At 49.4% G+C, this 13,121-nt stretch overlaps 1 protein-coding gene across 2 annotated transcripts in view; it reads right to left on the reverse strand.

Moving 5' to 3' along the window:
• The window catches only part of LOC140387064 (contactin-associated protein-like 5), a 1,365,877-nt gene that overhangs the window by 363,900 nt on the left and 988,856 nt on the right, over positions 1-13,121 (reverse strand). For both annotated transcript variants that reach the window (XM_072470084.1, XM_072470077.1), the window contains exons 18-19: positions 12,040-12,279; positions 6,538-6,762 (exon numbers count right to left, since the gene is read on the reverse strand). In XM_072470084.1, the coding sequence (XP_072326185.1) occupies positions 6,538-6,762; positions 12,040-12,279 (465 nt within the window). The remainder of the gene's footprint in view (positions 1-6,537; positions 6,763-12,039; positions 12,280-13,121) is intronic.

Genomic DNA, 13,121 nt, shown 5'->3' on the forward strand with positions numbered 1-13,121 from the left:
CGACCTGAAATGTTAACTCTGTCCCTCTCAACAGGCATGATCTGACCTGCTGAGTATCGTGTTCTCATACTGCCTACTTCCACCATAAATGTTGAGGGCCTCGATATTCAACCTCAAACGGTCTATCTGCCCCTATGCTCAGCAAGATATTGAGATGGACGAGGATTCTGGGTCGAACACAAGTATATGGGGCGTCATTCTCCGAACCCCCGCCGGGTCGGAGAATGGCCGTTGGCGGCCGTGAATCCCGCCCCCACCCCTGCCGAAGTCTCCCGTACCGGAGATTGGGCGGGGGCGGGAATCGGGCTGCGCCGGTTGGCGGGACCCCCCGCTCAATTCTCCGGCCCGGATGGGCCGAAGTCCCGCCCAGAAATTGTCTGTCCCGCCGGCGTAAATCAAAGCTGGTATTTACCGGTGGGACCAGGCGGCGTGGGCGGGCTCCGGGGTCCTGGGGGGGGCGCGGGGCGATCTGACCCCGGGGGATGCCCCCACTGTGGCCTGGCCCGCGATCGGGGCCCACCGATCCGCGGGAGGGCCTGTGCCGTGGGGGCACTCTTTCCCTTCCGCCTCCGCCACGGCCTCCACCATGGCGGAGGCGGAAGAGACTCTCCCCACTGCGCATGCGCGGGAAACTGTCGGCGGCCGCTGACGCTCCCGCGCATGCGCCGCATTTCCGCGCCAGCTGGCGGGGCAACAAACGCCATTTCCGCCAGCTGGCGGGGCGGAAATCCCTCCGGCGCCGGCCTAGCCCCTCAATGTTGGGGCTTGGCCCCCAAAGATGCGGAGCATTCCGCACCTTTGGGCCGGCACGATGCCCGTCTGATTGGCGCCGTTTTGGGCGCCAGTCGGCGGACATCGTGCCGTTGGGGGAGAATTTCGGCCATGATGTTTATTACCAGCAACAACTACACATAGCTGTGCATGGGCCTAGAACGAGCCTGGGCCCTAAGTTACATTGGCTAATTACTTGACACCGAGTCACAGCCAGCAGTGAACATCTGCAGTCGGGATCACAGGCAATAAATGGACATCTAACATGGAGCTGTACCTTCAATCCTCCAGCCTTACACACAGAGTGATGTCATATTGGGGTCACTATGCAGCTTCTTAAACGCACAAGTGCAACATCACAACACAGTGGCCGGAATTCTCCAGCCGTTCGCTGGTGGTGGGATCCTCTGGTCCCCCTGCAGCTTACCCCCGCTCGTGAGTTTCCTGGTGATGTGGGGTGGTTTCAATGGGAATCTCCATTGACAGAGGTGGGAGCAGAGAATCCCGTTACCAGTGAACATCGCACTGCCTCCCGCCGCCCAGAAACACGTGGATGGGGGGGGGGGGAGAATCCCGTGAGCATTTCCAGCATTTTCTTTTGTTTTTATTTCAGATTTCCAGTACCTGCAGTATTTTGCTTTCGTATTGTTGCTTTGATGTTCCAACTGCCGGCATTCTGAAAGAGATCTTCTACTGGTTAAACAGAATGCCTGTCTGTGTTGGGCAGTGCACTCTTTCAATGTGCAAACTGAGTCTCATGACATGCTCAGACCCTGATTATGATTTTGGTGGACTGAGTGCCAGGCACGTGTCATCAAGGTTTGCACACAGTGATGGGGAGAGGTGTAGGGTTCAGCAGAAGAGGTGTACATCATTAGGTTTTGACTGATTATCGTGGAGCCAGGAGGACTAGAGGCAGGAGAGTTCCTATCTGGGCTCTCGCTGCCCTCCTTAAACAGACCGTCCTGCAATTGTGATCGCTTCCTGGACATGCATGACATGGTGTTGGGTGTCTGTTTCAAAATATTAACAAGGCCCTGCCCACAAACAGTCCCTCCTGCCACTAACAGAATGGAACAGTCAACAGGGGCGTCATTCTCCGCCGGCGGGAGTCTCCGTTTTGCCGGCGCCCGGGGGTTTCCCGACGGCGTGGGGCTGCCCCACAATGGGAAACCCCATTGACCGGCCGGTGTTACGGAGACTCCCGCCGGCCGGTCGGGGCAGAAATGTGGCGGGGCGGGTAGGAGAATTTCGCCCCAGGTTCTGGATCACATCCCTACTGCCCGATAGTTCAACCCTGTGACTGCAATTTAGCAGCTGCATTAACCATGGGCACAATTCCCGTAATGGCCGCTAAATCTCATGAGATTCCGGAAATGTGATTCTCCATGGCGCGATTTCGGTTTGCGATCTTCCCAGCCTCCTTCCGGTGATGGAGGCGGGCTGGGAAGGGAAGGGCGCAAGCCTGATTTGCATGTATTATCATCTCATTACCGGGTGTCATGGTGCATCATCCACCCTCGTTGTATTTTCCCACCCAGTCGGCATGCCGTCACGCCAACGCAAATCATTACCATTCTTTAAAAATGAAAAGCTGGCGCCATGATCTCTGAGAGGGAGGTTAGAGGTGAGCGCGCAGGTCACCATTGTCCACCGCGAGTCCAAGGGGACAGAGGCATTCTGAGGATGGGGGCTGGGGAGGGGTGTGGCAGAGGTAACCAAGAAGAGGGTAGTTTATGGTGGTATGCGATTGACTTTTGGGCGCCTGTAAGTCTGTTCACCAGGGACCCTGAATGTGAGGTCGGGGGGTGTCTGTGAAACTGGGGACGGGAGTCGTGGTCAGCAGAGATGTGGGGGGGGGGGGGCGGGGGGGTCTGTTGTTTTGTGCCATTCAGCCAGAACTGGGCTGGATGAGTGTGTGCCTACATGACAATGTTTGTTGGAAACTCCTCCTTGGGGGTGTGGATGAGCAGAGGGGTGGAAGGCAGGTGGGGGAATGTTGGTTGTAGCTGAGGATTTATCATCCAGTGATTTTTATTTTGAGGGGTGCCAACAATGAACTCCCTGATGGCTGCCGCTTGGGTTACCAGGGCGCCTATTAGCACAGCCTGGCACTGAGGGAGGAACCAACTATGCCCTGTTAGTCAACTGAGATTTATGCTTGTGACACTTATTGATGCTCAGATGTTAACCCTTTGAACCATCAGCTCTCCACAGCGACACATCCAAGGCAGAGCCTCAAATTCTAGTGAGAGTGCTTTGAAAACAAGGGTCAAAGGGTTAACCTCTCACGACGGCCCCCAGCTCCTACATTTGCAGTCACATTGGATTCCTCCCACTTCCCAACACCCACCATACCGTCCAAAATGTGAGCATCCAGGTGCGACCAGGAAACCAAAGACTTTCCTGAAAGAGCTTCGGTGGTTCCATGCACATGGGCAGGAGGGCTAGACACGCCCCTATCATGACACGGTCCAGGAGATGCAGAATCAGGGAGGACACTTGGGTGCACCTTCGGGACGTGACCTCTTCAATGTGCCACGTCCCCTCCTACACGCCCAGGGGGGCTCATGAGGGCCAACAACTCAGCCAGCTGGTGTTGGGAATTCCCTGAATGTTACTTGCCCATTTTATGCAGGAGGGTGATGATGATTTACAGTGAGGAAAGGGTACTGTGAATGCCTGAATCCTCTCTGGCTGAAGGAAGCTCATAAACTCCCGGTGGCTTGGGTCATTTCAGGGTGATGATGCACGGAGTCAGTCACCTCCCTTGGTGCTATCTCGGGGGGCTGGGGGTTCGGTTGAAGAATTCTCTGTATCATTAATAAGTCCAGTCAGTACAAAGGAAGCACATGCACTGAATGGAGATTGGGCATCCTAAAAGTGGTTCAGAAAAGTGAGGTTTAATATATAGTGAGATCAAACATAGACAAATGTCAGTGCTCTACATCCCTCAGTGCCTAACGTCAGCCATGCCCACGCTGTGCGGCTACTATTTCTTCACCCTTCCAGCCCCTCCTCAGGGTCTACGTCTGAATTTGAGGCGGTCTGTTGTCTGCCATGCCCCGTGCCTGAGATGACTTTTGGCAGGCGTCCTCTGGAGGACGAGGACCTGGAGGGCCTCGACCTACTTGCGGATGGCACAGGTGTTATGGTGCCACCCTATTCTGTCTGCTAGGCTTGAGGCACCTCAGTCTCTGGAAGGGACCAGCCAGATGGACTGGATGCTTCCAGATTCTCCTGCCCGGCTGCGGGTAAATGGTTTCCCTCCTCTTCTCCACAGCACCCAACATCCCCGAGTCAGGGCACCCGCGGCGAACCTTGGTTCTGGTTTTCTTGCTGCCATCCTCTTGGCTGGATTGTGAGCAAAGGCCGTGGAACCATTTAAATGCAGCACACCCTGGACTGAACTGCTCGGATGACCCCAGGGCGACCAATTCAGACTGCGCCACGGGCACAACGCTTTTCCCGTGAAATCCTTTTCCCAAGTGTCTAACAATTTTGGTCTAGCTCGTGCCGAAGGGCCTGTGGGATTCACTCCGATTTCTGCGCCAAAAATGACACTTGGGATGATTCTGGCTGGTATGTTTCCCCACATTCAAAAGGATTTCAAATGTTTGGAGTCCTGGAAGTGATGCCCATGAAACACCGCTGGGTGTTTTGCTCCTCATCAGAACTTTCTGCATATTGCTCATCACCTTCTGACTTCAATTGCTAAACTAATCCTGAATCCAGATCAGCAATACGTTATCTGGTCAATTAAACTTAACTCTCCGCACTGGTCTTGCATGAGATGCTTTGTTGAAGATTCAAGTGAACTGCATCTGCTGAATTAAATACCTGAACAGGCTTAATTACCTCCTTCAGGAATTCCAGTAGATTTGCAAGGATGACCCATCAACTCTGAAGCCATGTTGATTTCTCCCTATGTTAGCTGCACTCTTTAAATATGCATTACCAAAAGCTTTCAAGCATTTTTTTTCACTTTGAATGCAAAGCTATAATTAACTGAAATTATAATTTACAGTGTAAATATCAGGCGACTGAAGGATAATAAGCGGACAGAAGTGTCCCTTTGTAATAATTGCCATTCTCGATTATTAACCTTGAGCTTCATTTTCTGCTATCACCTAAATAGAAAATAGGATAATGAACCTGATTCTGATGATCGGCCTTCAAACTCTAGGCGGGATTTTCCCAGCCCTGAGGTGACGGGCTGGGAGGCCAGGAAAATAACAGGATGCCACGTCAGGGTGGCTCGCCAATCCAGACTGGTGGTCGGCAAAGATTCACAGAGCTGTGCAGTGCGGAGGTCAAGTTACCTCTGTGTCTTAAGGTTCTAGGGGTTCAAGCCCCACTCCAGAGCACAGAAATATCTGCTGATCTTCCAGTGCAGCACTGAAGCAGTGCTGTACTGTTTGATGCGCTGTCTATCAGATGAGGCATTGAACTGTGCCCCATTTGCTTGCTTGGGTGAAGGTAAGAAGGGGTACTATTTTCAAAGATGAGCAGAGGAGTTATTCCCGTGGACCTTGTCAATATTTATCCCTTAAACACCTCGTAAAATCCCATTATCTGGTCATCATCACTTTGCAATTTGAGGGAATTTGCTGGGGGCATGAAAAGTGCTATTTAAGCCCACTTTACGATCCAAAAAAAAGGACACGATAGTGATTTCTTGGCTCAGGTCTGATTCACAGAGTGTTCAATCCTTTGCAAAGCACCTTGGGACATTCTTACTACATTAAAGTTGGTATTTAAATGCAAGTTGCTGTTGTTGCTGTGAATAAATTTACACTCAATGTCATTGATATTGGCATTTCAATGTCAAGTGTACAGATCTTACCATCGATCAAGTAAGGTTTGGGAATGTAGTACTTCTTGTCAAACTACTGCAGGGGTCTGGGACTTAAACCTCCCTATGCGGAGAAAGAAGGACAAACTCTTTAGTCAATAGCACTAGGAGAGTCGGAATGAAATGACAGAAGGCCAAGAATGAAGTTGTCAAGCGAATAAAATCTTCAGTGTCTCAAACAATTAAGGTCAAAGTTTTGGCCTGATTTGGTCATATTAGGTAACAAGCTCTGGTGGTTAGTGCTGGAGGCACGAGGCACTTGGGAGTGGGTGAATAATCACAGTGTAATTGAAAATGGTGAGAATCAGAGTTGAATATAATTTTATCCCTCCTGTCCCTGCATAAGGATTAAACTAGGTGACGAGGGGCTGATCTAATTGCTTCTTGGTCCACTTGTTTGAGGGCCACCACGGTTTACAATAGTGCTTCAACAGCAGCCTCGCTGAGACTAGCACAGAGGAGCCCAACCTAAAGAGATTTCTGATCTGGTTGGCTCATCACCAAAACATTGTGGCATGTCGACACGCTGAGGGCTGAATTTTCCTGGCCCATCCCGCCAGCGGGATTTTACGGCCCTGCCGAAGTCGACCACCCCCGCTACAGGTTCCCTGGCAGCGGAGCGGGCAAGACTCGCAAAGCGCAGTCGACATTTGCAGGAGGGAAGATCTCGGTGACGGCCAGTGACAAGCCGTCTCCACCGCTGGAAAACGGCAGAAAATCCTGCCTTATGTCATTGACATGCTGGCTTTGAAAATCTTAAATAAGACCATGCAGAGTTCAACTTTGTATCATTTGTCTCTTAAAATAATGACTCTATGCTAACTTTTTGGATCAACTCGTTTCCAACAACAAAAAGGGGTCACATTTTGAAAGAGATTAGTATGTCAGGTCTAACTATTCATTAGACTTACCATTTTTCGACAGAGTCACAGCCACATATTCCCCGTCAAGAGAACTGATATAAAGAAGCATACAGGGTGTATGTACAGTTCGGAAACGGAACGCAATATTCTCCTTTAGAAGAGTGATGTCTGAGGACACAGCAGATGAAAGGTCACTTAGATTCTTGACAACGATGGGAGATTTCTCTAAGGTATATGTCAGTGATGTCTCAGACTCAAAGAGGGCAGAGATCTCTGTAAACAATCAGAAAAAAAACACAAGTCATCCTTTGTCAGGTCGAATATGTTCCAGTTCAATCCCACTCTGCCTGCCAACGTATCAAATGCAGGGACAGCATAAATAATCAAATTGCATTTGTACAGCTATCATCTGTATGCTTTGATATCGATCATAAAAAAGGTGTAAATTGCATTTTATTAGTCCTGTTTGGGTTTGTAACACAATACATACAATGGATAAGTAAATATTTAATCTTATTTTAGCTTGTGTGTCTTTTAAGCCATGATGTGGAGATGCTGGTGTTGGACTGGGGTGAGCACAGTAAGCGGTCTTAAAACACAGGTTAAAGTCCAACAGGTTTGTTTCGAATCACTATCTTTCGGAGCGCAGCTCCTTCCTCAGGTGAACTTGTGTGTGTACTTAAAACTTAAATTGTCTCATTTGGTTTTCTGTGTCAAAGACATGTGACACAGTGGGTAGCATCGAGGTTCACGACGGCGCGGAAAGGCCCCGGTCCCGACCGATTCAGGCCTTGACAATGGGCCAGTATCGTCCCGCGTCATCTACACGCGCCCGGCCTTGTCGCCCGCGTAAAAGCGGCGGCGCATAGATGACGTGGCCGGCGCCACATAACGGACGTCATCTGCGCATGCGCGGGTTGGCCGGCGCCAACACGCGCATGCGTGGTTGTCGTCCTGTCTAAATCCGACCCGCAAGAAGATGGGGGACGGATCTTGCAGGGCCGCGGAAGGAAGGAGGTCCTCCTTCAGAGAGGACGGCCCGACGATCAGTAGGCACCGATCGCAGGCCACCCCACATTCCAGGTGAAGCCCGGTGCAGGATCCCCCCTCGCCCCCCCCACAGGCTGCCCCCCAGCGTTCACGCACTGCCCACGACTGCAGCGACAAGGTGTGGACGGCGCCAGGGGGGAACCCACCGTTTTGGCCTGGCCGCTCGGCCCATCCGGGCCTCAGAATAGCGGGGGTGCCGGAGAATCGCCATTTTGGGTGTCTCCGGCGATTCTCCGGCCTGCGGCCCGCGAAACTTGACCGGGCCGTTCCCGCCGCTTGGGAGAATCGGACGTCGGACCAGCGTCCCCGGAAATTTTGGCGGCCCAGGCGATTCTCCCAACCGGCGTGGGAGTGGAGAATCGCGCCCACTGTCTGGCATAAATTATATCCAGTTACTGTGTGAAGAAGGATCCTGAACACAGGAACATGTTTGCAGCTGTAACCGCACAGTCTTTACACGCTGTGCAACATCATTCACCTCACAAGTTTTATTCTTTCATCATTGTTTAAACAGGAGATTTCTTTCAACCGTAAGTTAAGGGCAAGATTCGTCCAACTAACTATTTCATGTGGATTTTTAAATTTCACCAGATTGTGTAGGGACAGTGGGAATCCTGACTGCAACAATTCCATGCCTGCAAATTTACATTGTGTTTCTATATATATAGCTTTAAATTATGGTGAAGGATGGTAGGACGCAAAGCAATTTAAATAAATTATAGTGCACATCACTTTAGAGAACATGCATCCAATTTCCCTCATAAGATAAGAAATTTTAAATGTTCTTCATTAGATGTGGCTTTTACTGTTAAAATGGATTGGGACTTGATGAATGCGGGGAGGGTTTGCGAAGAAAATTGCCTAAAGCAACCTTAAGGCATTTTGCCATCCTCTCCAATGTGTGTAAAATTGTAATTAACGATAAAAGATACATGTAATATAAATGCATTCTGTTTCTTTATATCTTGGAAGTTCAAATGGAATATTTGAAAAAAAAATATGAGAAAGTCATGTCCCATCATTAGCCAGAGGTGCTATCACTTTAGCAACAATAAATATTCATACAATTGATTATTGGTGATTGTTGTAGCATTTCTTCATACGAGGTAACATTTAACTAGCCACTCATGTGACATGAGCGTTTCACTGAGGATACGTTGATAAAAAGCACAGGATGCACTGTGAATTTAAATATTGTTCAGGTAGGTTTTGATGAGAATTAAATATAAAACAGAATGCGTTGGCAAGATTTGTTTTATTATTCAAATTCAGCACACAATCCTGCTGGAACATAGAACATAGAAAAATACAGCTAAGAACAGGCCCTTCGGCCCACGATGTTGTGCTGAACCTTTGTCCGAGATTAATCATAGATGATTATTGAATTTACAGTGCAGAAGGAGGCCATTCGGCCCATTGAGTCTGCACCGGCTCTTGGAAAGAGCACCCTACCCAATGTCAACACCTCCACCCAACACTAAGGGCAATTTTGGACACTAAGGGCAATTTATCATGGCCAATACACCTAACCTGCACATCTTTGGACTGTGGGAGGAAACAGGAGCACCCGGAGGAAACCTACGCGGACACGGGGAGGATGTGCAGACTCCGCACAGACAGTGACCCAAGCCGGAATCGAACCTGGGACCCTGGAGCTGTGAAGTAACTGTGCTAACCACTATGCTACCGTGCTGCTCTTTCCACCGTTTCCATAATTAACTTCTGAGGCCACATTAATATATCACTGTTCCCTCACTGTCACTGGGTCAAAATCCTGGAACTCCCTCCCAACACAGGAGGACTTGTAGTTCTTCCAGGAGACAGGTCATCGTCACTTTCCAAGGGCAACGAGGGATGTGCAATAAATGTTGGCCGAGCCAGTGCCCGAGATGAATTAAAAAATAAAAATAGCCGTTGGGACACTGAACAGTCTAAACACACTAAAACTGTTACATTTTTCCAGAGATTTCACTGTACATTGTGAAATCACATTTTTAGATTTCAATTAATCTCATATAAAGAGCACACTGTAATAAATCATCTTCTGATGCTCCATTAATATCAAAATACATTATTTTACACCATGATGCTCTGTTATTCCCCACAATGCTAAAAGACTAGTTTGCATTTCACTGCATTAGCATAAAAGCTGATGTTGAATAACATATCCGATTATTGTTCACGCAATGCCATATCCCAGCGACAACAAATCATGTCCATAAGCATGTAACAAAATAATTCCTATAATATCTTGCAGTGCTCCACAATGGAAGTGCAAGTAAAACACTTTACTTTTCCTTAACACGGTGTAATAAATACGTTATCTGTACATATAGTTACGTGGTTGAATTCCCTTTCAACCAGACACAATATTGGGCCCGATCCTAAAGGGGAAGATACCAAATTTCTGAACTTTTACAAAAAATAAATAGAATTTATTTGGTATCCAGTAGTTATCTGGGACGCCAACAACAGCAAGAATGGGATAGCAAACAGACCAGAATCTCCAGAGGGACAATTAAGTTACAGCTTTGTTACGGTTCTGTGAACAAACAGATTATCTGATCCAGGAGCTGTGTGGAAGCTGTAAATTACAGCCTATTAAAATCAATATCAAAGAGAAATGAATAAATGACGTGCAGAGCAAAGATCTGAGGAGGTTTAAACCCAGCTGTTTTTCTCTTTCCAGGAATTGACAGGTACTGCTTTCAGTGAGTGTGTCAGCAGGTGTATTGCCCAGGTGAGTGTGAAAGCTACAATTTGTTTCACTGCCTCTGTCTGAATTGCTCTCTCGCTAGATAGGGGTCACTTTTCTGGGGGGTCTGTGGAGGTGTCTTTATTGAGGTGGCTTGTTTCTTTAGATAGTTTCAGGGGGGGTCTCTTTATTTTGGGGGTCTCTGGGTGGCCTCTAATTTAGCGGGGGTGTCCACAAAATCTGGGTTTGGGGGTTAAATTGCCCTGTGGGGGGGTGGGGTTCGCCGTGGGAACTCGTTATTGGGCCGCCCGTTCAAAATGCCAGGCCGGTGGTGGGATTCCTACGGAAATCCCTCGCAATCCTCGCCATGCATAAATTTGCATGGCAAAGGAGTGAGAATCGCTTCCTGCTGGGAGCAGAAACCAGGCGCAATTCAGCTCTGGCGGGAGAACACAGTCTCCCAAACGAAGAATTTTGCCCGGTATTTATTCGTTCTTCCAGCGCTGCCCATACGTATGGTATCCTTGGAAAACAGTTCCCAACTTGCACTGAACTGGTGCCAATGCCCCATAAGATGGAAGCCATTGGGCAGCCTAAGACCATTCCATCTTCACCTGATGACAGTGACTTTGGTCCCTCGTACTGTCTGCTAAAGCCAGAAAAAAGTTCAACCCCTCCAACAGAATCTCAGACGTTAACAGTCACAGCAACTTCTCATTGCATCCATCAAGCAGGAAACCAACCCACTGGAGCGATCCCCCACCCAAAACCCAATCCCCAAGTTAAAATGTCCCCTATTCATTCAGACACCTTCATACCTAAGGTGTTCTAATCAATTGCATTATACCAGACATTGGATCTCCCCACTGAAAAACAGTCCATAGACCGAGGCAAATCTGGACAGCTGGAAAATATGACACAGGGTTAGCCAGGCAAAAGGAACCAAAGAGAAAAAGGTTTCAGCAAAGGTCATAGTGCAGAAGCATGGCTGTGGAGAGTCAGAGTGGAACAGCAAAGGGGTTCCCTGAGTTTCCGCGATCGGTTACGACGCCTTCCCACGATTCTCCGCGGACCAGAGAATTGCTGCCAGTCTTGAGTGCGCGGGCGATGAGACGCCGGTAGGGGCCCATTGAAAGATGCAGCTAGCCTAGTTCCAGCCGGCGTGGTTTACTCATGGTTGCACCCGGCGGGAGCTCGGAGTGGAGGCTGCGGACCTGATTGGGGGGTGGGGATGGGGGCGGGGGGTCCGTCACCGAGGGGGCCTTCAGGACGGCCAGGCTCGTGATCGGGGGCCACCGATGGGCGAGCGCGCACGATCTGGGGAGGCCTATATTGTTGCAGCCGGCTTACTGTGTGGGTCCGCCAAGTTGCGCGGGGCCGCTGCTGCAGTTGGCCACCGCGCACATGTGCGGATCCGCGGTCAAAAGTGGGTAGCCCTGTATCAGCAGCCGGAGCTGCGTGGAGCACTGCAAGCCCCCTTCAAAATGGAGAATCACTCTGGACTTTCTCCAGGAAAGTCCAGAGTGATTCGCACTCGTTTTCCTGCGGGCGTGGGGCCATAGCCCCACTTTCAGAGAATTCCGCCCAGCAACTTTACATGTGGGAAAATCAAAATGGCTGCGTTTAATGTTTTTTTTAAATTTAGTGAGAATGACTCAAACATTTTCACACTCAGAATAAACGAATCCCCATTAACAGGAAAAGGGAGCTCGCTGAAATCTAGTGTATGGCCATCTAAAGATAGTCGCTCGTGCTATCTGGCTTGAATTCTTTTTAAAAAATGAAGCAAATCTGCATCCGCTTACCCTTTTTACAGAATGGTCCATCATAAGCTGAGTGACTGCAGTTGCAAGAATAGCCATTGTACTTCTCGATACACCTCCCTCCATTGTGACACAAGTTACCGTAACTGCTGCAGTGTCCCAGGCATCCTGGCTTCACCCCGGGGGTCATTTTGGCTCTTTCTTCAAGATCGAGGGTGACTCCATTCAACCGTAATGAGCGAACACATCCAAGAAATCCCTTCTGTCTTGAGGCAGTTCCACCTGAAAACAGACAGACTGATTTTAAGTAAATTGGGTGGGGGGGGGTAAAATCTGACAGACTTGTATCCTCCTCCAGTTGTTAGTGCAATATGCCTTCTTAATGGTCAATAAACACACAGGACACTGAGGAAGAAAAAAAACTCCCACAACAAATGCAAAAAAAAGATATCAACCCCAGCGCACACGATGCAATCTTAAATTTTGTATTATCCTTTTCAGTGTAGGACCGATTCCAAATAAGCAAACGGAGGCATCCAGTGTACAAAATCGGTTCTCACGCACCTCGATGATACAACTATTTTGATCTCGGAACAAACGCTGTTAATCTTCAATTTTTAATATGTGAAATATAATCAACAGCCGGATTTCATCAGGACGTCAGGATATTTTAGATGTAAAAGCACAAGTTCCGAAGAAGTCATATTGGAATCGAAATGTTGGGCGGGATTCTCCCGCAATTGGCGGGATGGCCCGACACCGGCGCCAAGAGCGGCATGTACCACTCCGGCATCGGGCCAACCGGAAGTTGCGGAATCGTCCACACTTCTGGCGGTGGAAGGGTTGGCGCCGCGCCAACCGGCGATGAAGGGCCGGCACGAGTTGCAGCATGCGCAGAACCGCCTGCGTGGTTCCTGCGCAGGCGCAGAGGTGTTCTTCTCCACGCCGGCCATGGCGGAGCCCTGTTGTGGCTGCTGCGGAAGGTAGGAGTGCCCCCACGGTACAGGCACAATGTCCCCATCCCTCCCTTTCAGTTGAGGAAGCATCTCTGCTCAGCACCCCACCACACAGTGACGCAGCTGCGATAAGTAACCTGAGACTGAATCTGTGATTCATCACTGAAC

Source organism: Scyliorhinus torazame, chromosome 2, assembly GCF_047496885.1.
Source record: "Scyliorhinus torazame isolate Kashiwa2021f chromosome 2, sScyTor2.1, whole genome shotgun sequence".
NCBI classification, from domain to species: Eukaryota; Metazoa; Chordata; class Chondrichthyes; order Carcharhiniformes; family Scyliorhinidae; genus Scyliorhinus; species Scyliorhinus torazame.